At 44.5% G+C, this 18471-nt stretch overlaps 1 protein-coding gene across 1 annotated transcript; it reads left to right on the top strand.

Annotated features, from left to right (window-relative positions):
• Nucleotides 1-1860: 1860 nt before the first annotated feature.
• ZNF554 (zinc finger protein 554) lies at nt 1861-14839 on the top strand. The gene is made up of 5 exons (XM_060416332.1): nt 1861-1901; nt 9322-9399; nt 10006-10132; nt 10592-10783; nt 12613-14839. The coding sequence occupies exons 2-5, from the start codon at nt 9367-9369 to the stop codon at nt 13794-13796; spliced, it is 1536 nt and encodes a 511-aa protein (XP_060272315.1). The 5' UTR covers nt 1861-1901; nt 9322-9366; the 3' UTR covers nt 13797-14839.
• Nucleotides 14840-18471: the final 3632 nt, after the last annotated feature.

Here is an 18471-nt window from a genome sequence, read left to right as displayed (position 1 = left end):
TCCAAACAAAAAGATCCTAATGATTATAATGATGGGTTGGCAGGAAGTCTTTTTACTGAGCGAATAAAAGAATAATCAGTATAAGAGTAAAGGAATATGGCACTGCAAGTCCAAGACATTTTATTGGATGATTGGGGAAGGTTTGGGGTGGTTGGAGACAGTGTATCTGCAGGTGCCTACCTGTTTGATTGGAAATCTCCCTACGTGGACAACTGATGTAGTTGAAACAGCAGACGAGTTTCCCTAACTGAGGGGTCTTCATGAACCCAGAACCTCAGCTCTAGCTGCACACAGAGTGGGGAATCAGAAAAAGAAGTTTTGTCAACAAACATGCCTTATTAGCAGCAAATGAAGTATCTATGGATTACAGGGATAATGATAGTGGCTCTTAATCTTTGTATTTAGAATGATATATATTTTTTAACATTTATTTGGCTGCATGAGGTCTTATGGCAGCATGCAGGATCTTTTTGTTGCAGCATACAGGCTTAGTTGCCCCATGGCATGTGGGCTTTTAGTTCCCCAACCAGGAATTGAACCTTCATTCTCTGCATTGGAAGACGAACTCTCACCCACTGGCCTACCAAGGAAGTCCCTATTATTTTGAACTAAGCAAGGCTTCCCTTCCCTTGTGGGTCAACTGGCAAAGAATCTGCCTGCAATGTAGGACACCTGGGTTCAATCCCTGGGTTGGGGAGATTCCCTGAAGAGGGAAAGGCTACCCACTCCAGTATTCTGGCCTGGAGAATTCCATGGACTGTATAGTCCATGGGGTCGCGAAGAGACATGGCTGAGCAACTTTCACTTCACATTGGTCAGCAGCATTCCAGCTGCAGGAAGAATAGGACCTTCAGTCCTGAAGGAGGAATCCAGGCAGCACAACTTCTGTGTCATGGGCTAAGCCTGGAAAAGTCAGTTTGAAAAAGGGGCTGAAAAATCGTCCAGCACATTGTCTGAGATCATTCAGGACCCTATAACAAATGACCATGGACTTGGTTTCACCAACAATGTGCTTTTCACCATTCTGGAGGTTGCAAGTTTTAAGAATATATTACCAACTTATATTAATATATTAACCGTGGTAGTTTTAATAGAATACTATTGACATACATCTAGGGAATTCCCTGGTAGCACAGTTGGTAAAAAATCTCTCTGCAGTGCAGGAAACCTGGGTTCGGTCCTTGGGTCAGGAAGATCCCCTGGAGAAGGAAACGGCAACTCCAATATTCTGGCCTAGAACACCCCATGGATGAAAGAGCCTGGCAGGCTACAGTCCATGCAGTCACAAGAGTCAGACACAACTTAGTGATTAAACCACCACCACCACAACATAAATCAATATATTAATATTACTAATAAATAAACTATCATCAAAACAATAATTTTACTATATAGTGGTCTATGCATTTACTAATGTGTTAATGAATAATAGCTAATAATAAGACATTATTGTTTTATTGGCAAATCTAAGTCTCAGGCATAGTGCTGAATATACTGAATTTTCGCCCTTATTTTTTTTAGGCCATGCCACGAGGCATGTGGGCCCCAGTCCCCCGACCAGGAATCGGACCTGTGTCCCCTGCAGTGGGAGAGGGGAGTCCACTAGACCGCCACTCAATTTTCTCTCTTAGAGAAGAAATTTGCGCATGCGCCTGAGCTGCCCCAGAAGCGCGCGTGTGCGACTGGGATGTGAGGACGTCCTCTGAGGCAGGAGGTATCTCAATCCTGAGGAGACACCGCCCGCCCATAGAGGGCGCTGTAACTCAACTCGGCTGCCTCCAGGGGACAGAGACGCAGGATCGCGCCCGGAGCCTTCTGGGACTTATAGTTCATGGCCTCGTGGTGCGCAAGCGCACTGCCGAATCCATCGTGGGCGCGCTTCCCTGGGCGACAACCGCGGTGTGAGTTACCTGGGGTAGCCGATGGGGGGCGCGGGCAGGCCGGGCGCTGACGGGTCTCCGGGTCACGCTGCACTGAGCGCCTCCTCCGCGGCGGGACTCGAGTAGAGTAGGCTTGCGATGTGGGTTACCTTCGCCCACACCTGGGACCGCAGCACCCGGGCATCTTTCATCCGGGTCGCGCAGACAGGATGCGGCCCCCGAGCCTGGCCCCCGCGCCTGTGCGGGTAATTAGGCTATCAGGGGTCGGGACGGGGTCTGGGAAGGGGTCCCGTGCGGGAGGGATGGCCTGGACTGTTACCCTTGGGTTTGCTCCACCTGTCACACTGCAGGCGCAAAGGAGAGTCAGAGAAGTCGGGCAGCTGGCACCTGCCCTGTGAAACAGTCCAGCACCTACCCTGTGAAAACACCCCTGCACGACAGGTCCGTGGGGCAAACTCTGCTGTGAGGTAAATGGAGCTCTCAGAGGCCTAATGTTACAGGGAGTAAACCGAACGTCCAGACTCCTGCATGTAGACTCACTGGGCGCTTGGGCAAACCCACGGGGGAGGTCTCACCTTGGGTGGTTCTGCCCTCTTGGAGGGGTGATACTGGGCAGTGTCTGAGGCCGTCTGTGGTTGTCTGGACCTGGGGGCTCCTGGCATGGAGGGGATGGAACCAGGGATGCTCCACACTCCACAATGCCCAGGATGCCCCTCGGAGAACAATCCAGCCCCAGTGTAGGTGTCAAGGAGGAAAAACCCTGGGTTAGCCTTAGTATTGTGATTCCAATGAGACGCTATCAAGGGTCTGCTTCACTGAAACCCAGACACCCCTGCTCAGGAATGAGGTCGCAGCCGAACATTCTGCCAATGCCTCCTGTTCTTGGGTGGATTGCATTTTTCCCTGGCAGGAAGCCCTCATCGGCCCTTTCTTGTGGAGAAAGGACAGAGTTTCAGTGGTTTCAACCCTGAAAGGGAAGACCCTGAGGCAGGTGCCAGAGGCCTAGGTAAATGAGGGCCAAATGGGGTCACTGACATCAAGGGAGGGGGAATCCCTTGAACCACCCAAGGGTGGGAGTGGATTCCTTGAAAGAGCTTGAAAGGGATAGGGGGTCCTGAACTCATTACCATCAGATGCAATTTAAAGTCCCAAGAGCAGATAGATCAAGATGTTACAGGGCTCTGGTCCCCCTGAAGCCTCCAGGGTAGGGTCCTTTCTGCCTCTTCCAGCCTCCTGTGGTGGCCATCAGTCCTTGATGTCTCTTGGCTTGTGGCCGCATCATTCCAGTCTCTGCCTCTTTTGTCCCGTGGCCTTCGCCCTGTGTGTTTCTCTTTTAAAAAAATATTTCTATTTTTCTGGCTGCACTAGGTCTTAACTGAAGCATTCAAGATTTTTAATTGCACATGTGGGATCTAGTTCCCTGACCTGGGATGAAACCCAGACCCCCTGCATTGGAAGTATGGAGTCTTAGACACTGGATCATCAGGGAAGTCACATGTCTATTTTTTCCCCATTAAATTTTTTTATTTATTTATTTTTGTCTGTGCTGGGTCTTCATTGCTATGCATGGGCTTTCTCAAGTTGTGGTGAGTGGTGGCTACTCTTCTTTGTGGTATGTAAGCTTCTCATTGTGGTGACTTCTCTTGTTGTGAAGCATGGGCTCTAGGGTGAGTGGGCTTCAGCAGTTGTGGCTCACAGGCTCAGTTGCTCTGAGGCATGTGGGGTCCTCCTGGATCAGGGATGGAACCTATGTTCCCTGCATTAGTAGGCAGACTTCCAACCACTGGACCACCAGGGAAGTTTCAGCATTTAAACTCTCAGTTGTGGCATGTGGGATCTAGTTCCCTGACCAGGGATCAAACCTGGGCCCCCTACATTGGGAGCACAGAGTCTTAATCACCGGACCACTAGGGAAGTCTGTGTGTCTTTTTTAAAGACACCAGTCATATTGCATTAGGACAGTCTCTACCCCAATATGACCTCAGTTCAGTTCAGTTCAGTCGCTCAGTCATGTCCAACTCTTTGCAACCCCATGGACTGCAGCATGCCAGGCCTCCCTGTCCATCACCAGCTCGCAGAGCTTACTCAAACTCATGTCCATTGAGTCAGTGATGCCATCCAACCATCTCATCCTCTGTTATCCCATTCTCCTTTTGCCTTCAATCATTCCCGGCATCAGGGTCTTTTCAAATGAGTCAGTTCTTTGCATCAGGTGGCCAAACGATTGGAGTTTCAGCTTCAGCATCAGTCCTTCCAATGAATATTCAGGACTGATTTCCTTTAGGATGGACTGATTGGATCTCCTTCCTGTCCAAGGGATTCTCAAGAGTCTTCTCCAGCACCACAGTTCAAAAGCATCAGTTCTTTGGTGCTCAGCTTTCTTTATAGTCCAACTCTCACATCCATACATGACTATTGGAAAAACCAAAGCTTTGACTAGATGGACATTTGTTGGCAAAGTAATGTCTCTGCTTTTTAATATGCTGTCTAGATTGATTATAACTTTTCTTCCAAGGAGCAAACATCTTTTAATTTCATGGTGTCAACATTCAGAAAATGAAGATCATGGCATCTGGTCCCATCACTTCATGGGAAATAGATGGGGAAACAGTAGAAACAGTGTCAGACTTTATTTTGGGGGGCTCAAAATCACTGCAGATGGTGACTGCAGCCATGAAATTAAAAGACGCTTACTCCTTGGAAGAAAAGTTATGACCAATCTAGATAGTATATTCAAAAGCAGAGACATTACTTTGCCGACTAAGGTCCGTCTAGTCAAGGCTATGGTTTTTCCTGTGGTCATGTATGGATGTGAGAGTTGGACTGTGAAGAAGGCTGAGTGCCGAAGAATTGATGCTTTTGAACTGTGGTGTTGGAGAAGACTCTTGAGAGTCCCTTGGACTGCAAGGAGATCCAACCAGTCCATTCTGAAGGAGATCAGCCCTGGGATTTCTTTGGAAGGAATGATGCTAAAGCTGAAGCTCCAGTACTTTGGACACCTCATGCTAAGAGTTGACTCATTGGAAAAGACTCTGATGCTGGGAGAGATTGGGGGCAGGAGGAGAAGGGACGACCCAGGATGAGATGGCTGGATGGCATCATGGACTCGATGGACGTGAGTCTGAGTGAACTCCGAGAGATGGTGATGGACAGGGAGGCCTGGCGTGCTGTTTCACGGGGTCGCAAAGAGTCGGACACGACTGAGCGACTGAACTGAACTGAGTCACCATCTAAAGTGATTTTGGAGCCCCCCAAAATGAAGTCTGTCACTGTTTCCATTGTTTTCCCATCTGTTTGCCATGAAGTGATGGGATCTGATGCCATGGTCTTAGTTTTCTGAATGTTGAGCTTTAAGCCAACTTTTTCACTCTCCTCTTTGCTTTCATCAAGAGGCTCTTTATTTCTTCTTCGCTTTCAGCCATAAGGGTGGTGTCATCTGCATATCTGAAGTTATTGATATTTCTCCCAGAAATCTTGATTCCAGCTTGTGGAATCAATCATTTCTTCATCCAGCCCAGCATTTCTCCTGATGTACTCTGCATATAAGTTAAATAAGCAGGGTGACAATATACAGCCTTGATGTACTTCTTTCCCAATTTGGAACCAGTCTGTTGTTTTATGTCCAGTTCTAACTGTTGCTTCTTGACATGCATACAGATTTCTCAGGAGGCAGGTCAGGTGGTCTGGTATTCCCATCTCTCTCAGAATTTTCCACAGTTTGTTGTGATCCACACAGTCAAAGGCTTTGGCATAGTCAATAAAGCACAAATAGATGTTTTTCTGGAACTCTCTTGCTTTTTCGATGATTCAGCGGATTTTGGCAATTTGATCTCAGATTACTCTGCCTTTTCTAAATCCAACTTGAACATCTGGAAGTTCATGGTTCATGTACTGTTGAAGCCTGGCTTGGAGAATTTTGAGCATTACTTTACTAGCATGTGAGATGTGTGCAATTGTGCGGTAGTTTGAGCATTCTTTGGGATTGGAATGAAAACTGATCTTTTCCAGTCCTGTGACCACTGTTGAGTTTTCCAAATTTGCTGGCATATTGAGTGCAGCACTTTCACAGCATTGTCTTTTAGGATTAGAAATAGCTCAACTGGGATTCCATCACCTCCACTAGCTTTGTTCATAGTGATGCTTCCTAAGGCCCATTTGACTTTGCATTCCAGGATGTCTGGCTCTAGGAGGGTGATCACACTATCATGGTTATCTGGGTCATGAAGATCTTTTTTGTATAGTTTTTCTGTGTATTGTTGCCACCTCTTCTTAATATCTTCTGCTTCTGTTAGGTCCATACCATGCCTGTCCTTTATTGTGCCCATCTTTGCATGAAATGTTCCCTTGGTATCTCTAACTTTCTTGAAGAGATCTATAGTCTTCCCTATTGTCTTTTTTCCTCTATTTCTTTGCATTGATCACTGAGGAAGGCTTTCTTATCTCTCTTTGCTATTCTTTGGAACTCTGCATTCAAATGGGTATATCTTTCCTTTTCTCTTTTGCTTTTTGCCTCTCTTGTTTTCACAGCTACTTGTAAGGCCTCCTCAGACAGCCATTTTGCCTTTTTGCATTTCTTTTTCTTGGGTATGGTCTTGATCCCTGCCTCCTGTACAATGTCATGAACCTCCGTCCATAGTTCTTCAGGCACTCTATCTATCAGATCTAATCCCTTGAATCTATTTGTCACTTCCACCGTAAAATCTTAAGGGATTTGATTTAGGTAATACCTGAATGGTCTAGTGGTTTTCTTTACTTTCTTCAATTTAAGTCTGAATTTGGCAATAAGGAGTTCATGATCAGAGCCATAGTCAGCCCCCAGTCTTGTTTTTGCTGACTGTATAGAGCTTTTCCATCTTTGCCTGCAAAGAATATAATCAATCTGATTTTGGTAGATGACTCATCTTAACTAATTACCTCTGCAAAGATCCTATGTATAGATAAAGTCCCATTCACAGCTACTGGGGGTCAAGACTTAGAGGACATGATTCAGCCCACCCTAGTCTTATCATGAGCAGGTGTTTCCCCAGGTTAAGTATTGTGTGTCCCAGAGGGGCACCCATCAGCAGATGTTTCCCCAGGGTAAAGTATCGTGTGTCCCATCACCTGACACAACTGTGAGGCGTGGCTCAGCATGGTATCCTGCACCCATAGCTCCCATCCCCCACGTGGAGGGGGTCAGAGCCAGCTCTCAGGAAACAATTTGCATCACATCCCCTCTGGTCCCTCATGGATCTTGTGAAAGCTGCCACCATTTTTAGATTTTTAAACTTTTCTATTTTTAAAACTTGTATTGATTTACTTACTTTTTTTTGGCTGTGGTGAGTCTTCATTGCTGTCTGTGGGCTGTCTCTAGTTGTGGTGCACAGCCTTATCGTTGCGGTGGCTTCTCTTGTTGTGGAGCACGGGCTGTAGAGCGTGGGCATCAGTAGTTGTGGTAGTTGTTTTTCACAGTGGCTACACCATTTTCCATTCCTACTAGCAATGCTAGTGAGTCTCCCATCCTTGGCAACACCCATTAGTGTCTTTTTAAATTTATTTTTAAATTGAAGTATGTGTATACATGCTAAGTCACTTCAGTCCTGTCTGACTTGTTGTGATCCTATGGATCATAGCTCACCAGGCTCCTCTGCCCATGGGATTCTCCAGGCAAGAATACTGAAATGGGTTACCATGCCTTCCTCCAGGGGATTTTTCCGACCCAGGTATCGAAACCATACATCTCTTGCAGGAAGGAAGGACCCTCACTTGGAGCCTTTGGAGGGGATGGGTCCTGACACACCTGAATCTCAGACTTCTCACCTCCCTGGAAGAAAATAAATTTGTGATATTTTAAGAGTCCCGATTGTGTAGTCATTTATCATAGCACCCTGGGATGCTAGTACAGAGTGTTTCACAGTAGAACTTGTGTGCCTCCAAGGCCTGGTATCTTCTGGTATCTTCATCCAGAAAATGGAGCCACTGGGACTTCCCTGGTGGTCCAATGGTTAGGATTCTGAGTTTCCACTCCAGGGGGCAGGGTTTTGATCCCTGGTCAGGGAACTAGGATCCCACATGCTGTGTGCCACACAGCACAGCCAAGAAAACAAATAAAACCCACAGAAAATGGAACCATTAAGACCCCTGGCTTGTCGTGGTGAAACCGATTGGTGTCATTTCAGGGGGGCTCTGTAGAACTCCAGGACCACTGAAAGATAATGTTTCAGTGCAGAGAAGAATTCAGCAAGAGCAAAGTGATAGATAAGTGATTTATTAGAATAGATTGCCTGTGAGGCTTACAAGCAGGCACATGAGAAATGCTATGAGAACTTAGTGGGCTGCAGTTTTAAATTGGAGAGGGGAAGAAGACTTTCTTTGTCTTTCTTGTGTAGATGTCATGCTTCCATCATCAGCATCTACTCCTCCAGGTTGAGCAGGGGAGTTTTCTTGTCCCTATGTGGTCAATCTAGGTCCACAAATGATTGTCTTTCCATGTGTGCAGAGAGCATGTCATAGGGATCATTAACTTACTGAGCTCACTGGGCAGAATGTGGAGCTTATGCCGCCATTGTTGTATTGTTTGGGGGCATGTCTCATGCTTCTGGTTACACGGTTTTGTTGTCAAGAAGGCCTACTTGGTTTAGTAGCTAAACTGAAAGGTTGTTGCTGAACCACGCAAAGACACCAGGATCCTTGGCCTCTAGAGGAGAATACAATCTGGGGCCAGAGGCGAGACTTGATTGCTCAGAGCTTTTGTGTAATAAAGTTTTATTAAAGTATGAAGGAGATAGAGAAAGCTTCTGACATAGACATCAGAAGTGGGTAGAAAGAGTACCCACTTGCTAGTGTTAGCAATGGAGTTATATACTCACCAATGAATCCAAAGAATGTCTGGAGGTTGTAAAGACCTCACCAGACTTACTCCCATAATTTACATTTTAAGATAACAGAATTAGCCAGAAGGTTTAATCCAGAGACTGTCCTCAGGCAGGATACATTATTGTTATATAATCCTTGTAAAGACCAGACCTACTCCCATAATTTACATTTTAAGATAACAGGATTAGCCAGAAGGTTTAATCCAGAGTCTATCCTCAGGCAGGATACATAATCCTAAGGAATGTGGAGGAAAAAAAGTTTGTCCTTTCTTCCTCCTTGAGAATTCCAGACCCCTCTCACCTTGGGGACCCCCTAGACCTTTTATCAGCCTGCCTAGGAAATGACTCTCTCAAAACAAACCTGCTTTCTTGAGTAATCATTAACCTACAGGGGTCTCCCATGTTTTTGTACTTCCAATCCCCTAGTGGGATTAATATTTGATCACCTGCTTTGTCCCTTCATTCTGTCCACATCACTGGCTTCCATGACTCTCTTCTGTGTGTATGTGTGACCTCAAGTGGTGGAGAGGACTCTGGGGTCTGGGACAGGCCAGATCCAGTCTTCACTCTGCATTTTCCTCTCCCAGCCCTGCCTGCCCAGGAACCTGCTTTTGCCCTGGAGGGAGGACAGGATGGCTGCTGAGTGCCTGCTCCCCTGGCCCCAGGTGAGTAGGACTTCCTCTCCCCCGAAAGGCACCCAGTGTGTCCAGAGGGAACACACCTGTCAGACATGGAGTGCCCTTGCCTTTTGGGAAAGGAGGAGAATTTGTCATGAGTGTCTGGGTGTAGGCATTCATGTGAAAGTGAAAGTGAAATCACTCAGTCGTGTCCGACTCTTTGCAATCCCATGGACTGTAGCCTATCAGGCTCCTCTGTCCATGGGGTTTTCCAGGCAAGAGTGCTGGAGTGGATTGCCATTTCCTTCTCCAGGGGATCTTCCCAACCCAGGAATAGAACCCGGGCGGATCTGGGGAGGTCCCTTATCCCTTCAGGAGGACTGTGCTTCCTTCCTGGGCTCCAAGCATCTCTGAAGACCCCGAAGTTTTTCCCATAGAGCAGGGAGGGGTGCCCCAAAGCGCCATCCTCTTTAAAATGCACACATATGTATTTTTTTAAATTGTGGTGAAATAGGGCAGGGAAGCCCGGCATAATGCAGTCCGTGGAGTGGCAAAGAGTCGGACATAACTGAGCAACTAACACCTTCACTTTACTTTCTCTGGACATTGGTTGGAGAGGGGGCATTCTTGAGCTGACCCATCGTGATATTTTAGGAGGTGGTGACCTTCAAGGATGTGGCCGTGGACTTCTCCATGGAGGAGTGGGAGCTGCTGGACCCTGGTCAGAGGAAGCTCTACAGAGATGTGATGCTAGAGACCTGTGGGAACCTGGCCTCTGTGGGTAAGACCAGCTGGTCCTTCTGTGTCTGTCAAGTCATGTTTGTTTAGCATCTATGCACGTCAAGAACTATGCTAGGAAATAGGGATTTACTGGCAAATGAGACATGCATGGTTCTTGCCCTTGTGGTGCCTCCTGTATGGCAAATGGTCTGATTCTTTCAGTATATGGCAGCCCGTGCCACTGTAAAAATGCATCTTAGCTGAGGTGTCGATAACGTCTCTTGTTCCACTAGTGCCACCTGGAAAGCCCTTAAAAATTTTAAGGACATTTTAATAGGTATAAAGTGGTATCCATTGTGGTTTTGATTTGTGTTTTCCTAATGACTAGTGATATTGAGTTATTTCTTCATGTGTTTACTGGGCCATTTGTGTCTCTGAGGAAGCGTATGATCATTTTTTAAATTAGGAAAATAAAATCTTTAGCTTGGTCTTTGTGTTACCTCTCCCGTGTCTCTTTCAGAAGCCTTGAGGAACCAGAGACCCAATTCAGGCTTTGAAGATGGCACCATATGCCTAGCATCAGCCTCTCAAGTCACCACTTTTTCTCTCTGGACGACATATTCACTCTTTCAACCAGTGGTATCTTTGCACCTGGAGCAAGGAGAAGCCATGTGGATGGTGGGGAAAGGAACTCTGCGAGCTTCATGTTCAGGTGAGAAGCAGGGAGATATGGCCCACTGGGATGGGGACAGCGTCTGGGGACTCCTGGTCACAGGTCCCTCCACAAAGGCTCTAATTGTCTAAGGAGAAGGCTGAGGTGCTTGGCTGTTTCTTCCCCAAGTGCCTTTAGTTTATCCCCCAGCAACCTTCTGCCATGAACGAGCTTCCACTAATCCTCTTTAGGTGCAGAGAAAAACATCCCTTTTCTTTCTGTAAGCCAGTCTACCTGTGTTTCCTGTTTCATCTCTTCCCTCTCTGCTTTCTTGATAATTTTTTTCCCTCTTCCATTCTTTTTTTTCTCGTCACTCTGATTAAAAAAAAAAAATATTGGAGTCTAGTTTATGTATAATGTTTTGTGTTAGCTTCAGGTGTATAGCAGTGTTTCAGTTATACATATATATGTATCTATTCTTTTTCAGATTCATTTCCCATATAGGTTATTATAGAATATTGAGTAGTGTTCCCTGTGCTATACAGTAGGTCTTTGTTAGTTATCTATTTTATATATAGTATTGTATTTATGTCAATCCCAATCTCCCAATTTATCCCTCCTCCACCCCTTTTCCCCATAACCATAAGTTTGTTTTTTACATCTGTGACCCTATTTCTGTTTTGTAAATAATTTCATTTCTACCTTTTTTTTTAGATTTCACATAAGAGCAATATCATATATTTGTCCTTCTCTGACTTACTTCACTCAGTATGACAATCTTCAGGTTCATCCACATGGCTACAGATAGCATTATTTCATCCTTTTTTATGGCTGAGTGATATTCCAGTGTGTATATGTACAGCATCTTTATCTATTCATCTGTCAATGGACAATTTAGGTTGTTTGTATGTCTTGGCTATTGTGAATAGTGCTGCTATGAACATTGGAGTGCATGTATCTTTTCAAACTATGGTTTTCTCCAGGTATATGCCCAGGAGTGGGATTGCTGGGTCATATGGTAGCTCTATTTTCAGTTGTTTAAGGAACCTCCTTACTGTTCTCCATAGTGAAGTGAAGTGAAGTGAAGTCGCTCAGTCTTGTCTGACTCCTTGCGACCCCATGGACTTTAGCTTACAAGGCTCCTCTGTCCATGGAATTTTCCAGGCAAGAGTACTGGATTGGGTTGCCATTTCCTTCTCCAGGGGATCTTCCCGACCCAGGGATCAAACCCAGGTTTCCCACATTGCAGGCAGACACTTTACCGTCTGAACCACCAGGGAAGCCCTGTTCTCCATAGTAGATGCACCAATTTACATTCCCACCAACAGTGCAGGAGGGTTCCCGTTTCTTCATACCCTCTCCAGCATTTATTATCTGTAGATTTTTTGATGATGGCCATTCTGACTGATGTGAGCTGGTACCTCATCATAGTTTTGATTTGCATTTCTCTAATAATTAGTGATATTGAACATAATTTTTTTTGGGGGGTATGGGCTGCACAACTTGCAAGATCTTAGTTCCCTGACCAGAGATTGTACCCAGGTCTTTGGCAGTGAGAGCATTAAGTTCCAACCATTGAACTGCCAGAGAACTCACAACATTGAGCATCTTTTCATGTGCTTTTTGCCATGTCTGTCTTATTCCCTGTGCAATCTTATTCTCTCCCCTTTCTTTCCACATTTACTTTTTGTTCCACCAGCATTCTGATCCATCTTTCCTTCACCTTGCCTTCCTCCATGTTAAAAGCTGATGTTTGAACATGAATCCACAGGTCCTTTGTATATGTTGGAAATGCTTTTTTTGTTGTTGTTGAAAATAATTTTGTCCTACTATTCTTAAATTAGAACTTTCTTCCCCCTGCTCCCCACCCAACCTTCAATTTATTTCAGATTGGGAGACTAAACTGAGAAGCCAACAGTCAGTTTACAAGAAGGTGGTTTTGGAGGAAGAACCACTTGGGGGTATGAATATTACAAAGCTCCCCAGAGAGGACTGGGGTTATACTGAATCTGGGGGGAACTGTGAAGACTCCCAGAGGCTTTTGAGGCAAATGGGGTACCCCCAGATAGAAGCATTTTCTCAAGAGAAGGCTATTGACTGGTATAAATTTGGGGAAAACTGTAACCTGAGTTCAGACCTTGTTTTATCACGAGATTCTATAGGAAGACAATTTTATGACTATGACTTAGCTATTGCGAGTTTGGTATCTGATCCTTTCTTAAACCATCATCAGATGGGATATTCAGACCAGAGACCTTATGAAAGTATTATATGTGGAAAAGATCTCACCCAAAATATTCACCTTATTCCACATGAAAGAACTCAGATGGGAGAGAGAATTTCTGCATATGCAGAAAGTGGGAAATCATTTAATCATGGTATGGCAATTACCATACAAAACAGAATCAACACAGTGGAGAAACCCTATGAATGTCACCAGTGTGGGAAAGTATTTAACCGGAGGCATTCCCTGAGTGAGCATCAGAGAATCCACACAGGAGAGAGGCCATTTGAGTGTCAGGAATGTGGGAGAGCCTTTACACACAGCTCAACCCTCACTCGGCATTTGAGAACTCATACTGGAGAGAAGCCTTATGCATGCCATGAATGTGGGAAGGCCTTCAACAGGATTTCATCTCTTACCCAACACCAGAGGATCCACACAGGGGAAAAGCCCTATCAGTGTGAAGACTGTGGGAAATCCTTCTGCCAGAGTTCTTACCTGATCCTGCACAAGAGAATGCACACAGGCGAGAAGCCCTATGAGTGTAATAAATGTGGAAAAGCCTTCAGTGACCGTTCATCTCTCAACCAACATGAACGGACTCACACTGGCAAGAACCCCTATGAGTGTAATCAGTGTGGAAGGGCCTTCAGCCAGAGGTCTTCCCTGGTTCGGCATGAGAGAACCCACACTGGAGAGAAGCCATATGTCTGTAATGAATGTGGGAAAGCCTTCAGCCAGAGCTCCTCCCTTATCACACACCAGAAAACTCACAATAGTCAGAAAACCTATAAAATAATTGATTGTGGGAAAGCTTTCTACCAGAGCAGCCACCTTGTTGGATTTTAGAGCTTGCTTGTTGCCTTGTGATGGACTGCTTAGCACTCTACCCTGTGGGTATGTTCAGACTTTGCCCCTCTGATGTACTGTTGTGAACAAGTAGGCTTAGTCCTCATTCTTGAATTAAAACACTGAAGTCAAGATCTGAGAAGGGACCTTATGAAAGGGAGAAATTGCCATTGAACTATGCCCAACAAGTGCCACCCTCTTGGAAAAGATCAGTATATGGATTGGGAATTTGCTGAGAATTACCATATTAATTTAGTTGTTCAAATAAGGGATATTCTGTTTCAACTTTTTGTTTCAATAATCTGTTTTAATATTTTGCTTAATCATTTGTCTTTCTTGGTCACTTAGCTAGGTCCTGACTTGTCTCACACACTACTATAGCAATGCAGAGTGTACGTTAAGATAGAAAATGCTACCATAATTGAAAAGGACACATGTACCTCAATGTTCATTGCAGCACTATTTACAATAACTAAGACATGGAACTCACCTAGATGTCCATCAACAGATGAATGGATAAAAAGTTGCGCTACATATACACAATGGAATATTACTCAGCCATAAAAAGGAACACATTTGACTCAGTTCTAATAAGGTGGATCAACCTAGAGCCTATTATACAGAGTGAAGTAAGTCAGAAAAACAAATATCATATATTAATGCATATATATGCAATCTAGAAAAATGGTACTGATGAACCTATCTGCAGGACAACAATAGAGACACAGACATAGAAAACAGACTTTGGACATATGAGTGGAAGGAGAGGGTGGGACGAATTGAAGAGTAGAATTGAAACATATACATTACCATATGTAAAATTAGATAGCCATCGGGAATTTACTATATGATGTAGGGAGCTCAAATCCAGTGCTCTATGACAACATAGAGGGGTGGGATGGGGTGAGGGGTGGTAAGATTCAAGAGGGAGGGGACATATGTACACCTATAGCTGATCCATCTTTACAATAATGTAAAGCAATTATCCTCCAATTTAAAATAAATTTAAATAAAAATAAATAAATATTCAAGAAAACAGAAAATACTTTGGATGCAAGGTGAAAGGAAAGAATGCAAAGTAGTATGTATAATTCTATCCAGTGAAGTAAAAATGTATACATACAAGGGAAAAGGCCAGACAGTGATGTGGAGAAATGAATTGAGTTTTATTTGTTAGGGTCGTCTGATTATGTGTGATTTCTTGCCTTTGCCATTTCATTTTGTATTGCTAGCAGCATTTTGACAATAAGAAAAAACAAACGACTCTGAGGGTTACTGAGTTTCAGTGATCAGTTGAAGGGGAACTAAGGATACAATGAAGTAGGTCTTGGGACATGGAGGTGAAGTGACCTTTGCTGGCTTGGGGGGAAAGTTCCAATTTTGAGATCTACTTGCCAGAGTGTGGATATGCATCGCCCTCATCACTAACATTTATTGGGTCCTTACTGTATTCCCAGCACCACTAAAACTCCTGTATGTGTTCTCTCATTTTATCTTCTCAAAAACAGCATGAGAGAGTAACTTTTCATATCTCCATATTATAAAAGAAAAAACAGAAATACGATACCCTATCCAAACTCATCCAACTAGCAAGTAGTGGGATCTGGATTTGAACTTGAGCTGGCTATACGAGGCCAGTGTCATATTTGAAAGGAGGAATGAAAGGGAGCTATCTTTTCCTGAATTGTCCCTTAGAAAAATCACTCAAATGTCATGTGACTCTTCCCCTTTCCGTGGAACTAACAAGGGAGTCTATGAGGGAGATCTCCAGTCAGCTCTTCTCCTACCTAAGCTGTACCTGATCATGTGAATATTACTGCCTATCCCTGTAAGGAGAGATAAGAAAGCCTTCTTCAGTGATCAATGCAAAGAAATAGAGGGAAAGAACAGAGCGGGAAAGACTAGAGATCTCTTCAAGAAAATTAGAGATACCAAGGGAACATTTCATGCAAAGATGGGCTCAATAAAGGACAGAAATGGTATGGACCTAACAGAAGCAGAAGATATTAAGAAGAGGTGGCAAGAATACACAGAAGAACTGTACAAAAAAGATCTTCACCACCCAGATAATCATGATGGTGTGATCAATTACCTAGAGCCAGACATCCTGGAATGTGAAGTCAAGTGGGCCTTAGAAAGCATCACTATGAACAAAGCTAGTGAGGTGATGGAATTCCAGTTGAGCTGTTTCAAATCCTCAAAGATGATGCTGTGAAAATGCTGCACTCAATATGCCAGCAAATTTGGAAAACTCAGTACTGGCCACAGGACTGGAAAAGGTCAGTTTTCATTCCAATTCCAAACAGAGGCAATGCCAAAGAATGCTCAGACTATCACACAATTGCACTCATCTCACATGCTAGTAAAGTAATGCACAAAATTCTCCAAGCCAGGCTTCAGCAAAACATGAACCGTGAACTTCCAGATGTTCAAGCTGGTTTTAGAAAAGGCAGAGGAACCAGAGATCAAATTGCTAAAATCTGCCTCATCGTCAAAAAAGCAAGAGAGTTCCAGGAAAACATCTATTTGTGCTTTATTGACTATGCCAAAGCCTTTGACTGTGTGGATCACAATAAACTGTGGAAAATTCTGAGAGAGATGGGAATACCAGACCACCTGACCTGCCTCTTGAGAAATCTGTATGCAGGTAAGGAAGCAACAGTTAGAACTGGACATGGAACAACAGACTGGTTCCAAATAGGAAAAGGAATACATCAAGGCTGTATATTGTCACCCTGCTTATTTAACTTCTGTGCAGAGTACATCATGAGAAATGCTGAGCTGGAAGAAGCGCAAGCTGGAATCAAGATTGCTGGGAGAAATATCAATAACCTCAGACATGCAGATGACACCACCCTTATGGCAGAAAGTGAAGAGGAGCTAAAGAGCCTCTTGATGAACGTGAAAGGGGAGAGTGAAAAAGCTGGCTTAAAGCTCAACATTCAGAAAACGAAGATCATGGCATCTGGTCCCATCACTTCATGGGAAGTAGATGGGGAAACAGTGGAAGCAGTATCAGACTTTATTTTGGGTTGGGGGGGAGGGCTCCAAATCACTGCAGATGGTGATTGTGGCCATGAAGTTAAAAGATGCTTACTCCTTGGAAGGTAAGTTATGACCAACCTCAGTTCAGTTCAGTTCAGTCACTCAGTCATGTCCGACTCTTTGCGACCCCATGAATCAGCACGCCAGGCCTCCCTGTCCATCACCAACTCCCAGAGTACACTCAGACTCACGCCCATCGAGTCTGTGATGCCATCCAGCCATCTCATCCTCTGTCGTCCCCTTCTCCTCCTGCCCCCAATCCCTCCCAGCATGAGAGTCTTTTCCAATGAGTCAATTCTTTGCATGAGATGGCCAAAGTACTGGAGTTTCAGCTTTAGCATCATTCCTTCCAAAGAAATCCCAGGGCTGATCTCCTCCAGAATGGACTGGTTGGATCTTCTTGCAGTCCAAGGGACTCTCAAGAGTCTCCTCCAACACCACAGTTCAAACGCATCAATTCTTCGGCGCTCAGCCTTCTTCACAGTCCAACTCTCACATCCATACATGACCACAGGAAAACTATAGCCTTGACTAGATGGACCTTAGTCGGCAAAGTAATATCTCTGCTTTTGAATATGCTATCTAGGTTGGTCATAACTTTTCTTCCAAGGAGTAAGCGTCTTTTAATTTCATGGCTGCAGTCACCATCTGCAGTGATTTTGGAGCCCCCAAAAATAAAGTCTGACACTGTTTGCACTGTTTCCCCATCTACTTCCCATGAAGTGATGAGACCAGATGCCATGGTCTTCGTTTTCTGAATGTTGAGCTTTAAGCCAGCTTTTTCACTCTCCTCTTTCACATTCATCAAGAGGCTTTTAGTTCCTCCTCACTTTCTGCCATAAGGATGGTGTCATCTGCATATCTGAGGTTATTTATATTTCTCCCAGCAATCTTGATTCCAGCTTGCGCTTCTTCCAGTCCAGCGTTTCTCATGATATACTCTGCATATAAGCTAAATAAGCAGGGTGACAATATACAGCCTTGATGTACTCCTTTTCCTATTTGGAACCAGTCTGTTGTTCCATGTCCAGTTCTAACTGTTGCTTCCTGACCTGCATACAGATTTCTCAAGAGGCAGGTCAGGTGGTCTGGTATTCCCATCTCTCTCAGAATTTTCCACAGTTTATTGTGATCCACACAGTCAAAGGCTTTGACATAGTCAATAAAGCAGAAGTAGATGTTTTTCTGGAACTCTCTTGCTTTTTTGACGATGAGGCAGATTTTGGCAATTTGATCTCTGGTTCCTCTGCCTTTTCTAAAACCAGCTTGAACATCTGGAAGTTCACGGTTCATGTTTTGCTGAAGCCTGGCTTGGAGAATTTTGTGCATTACTTTACTAGCATGTGAGATGAGTGCAATTGTGTGATAGTCTGAGCATTCTTTGGCATTGCCTCTGTTTGGAATTGGAATGAAAACTGACCTTTTCCAGTCCTGTGGCCAGTACTGAGTTTTCCAAATTTGCTGGCATATTGAGTGCAGCATTTTCACAGCATCATCTTTTAGGGTTTCAAATAGCTCAACTGGAATTTCATCACCTCCACTAGCTTTGTTTGTAGTGATGCTTTCTAAGGCCCACTTGACTTCACATTCCAGGATGTCTGGCTCTAGATGAGTGATCACACCATCGTGA

This window comes from Ovis aries, chromosome 5 (assembly GCF_016772045.2).
Source record: "Ovis aries strain OAR_USU_Benz2616 breed Rambouillet chromosome 5, ARS-UI_Ramb_v3.0, whole genome shotgun sequence".
In the NCBI taxonomy this organism is placed as follows: Eukaryota; Metazoa; Chordata; class Mammalia; order Artiodactyla; family Bovidae; genus Ovis; species Ovis aries.
The sequence above is the reverse complement of the archived record's forward strand: the minus strand, read 5'-3'. Positions and strand labels throughout refer to the sequence as shown.

Bases quoted from the DNA above. Each gene is read 5' to 3' on its own strand.
- ZNF554 (XM_060416332.1), top strand. From the start codon at position 9,367: ATGGCTGCTGAGTGCCTGCTCCCCTGGCCCCAG. The intron at 9,400-10,005 runs GTGAGTAGGACT...GTGATATTTTAG, and splicing joins GCCTGCTCCCCTGGCCCCAG to GAGGTGGTGACCTTCAAGGA. The intron at 10,784-12,612 runs GTGAGAAGCAGG...AATTTATTTCAG, and splicing joins TCTGCGAGCTTCATGTTCAG to ATTGGGAGACTAAACTGAGA.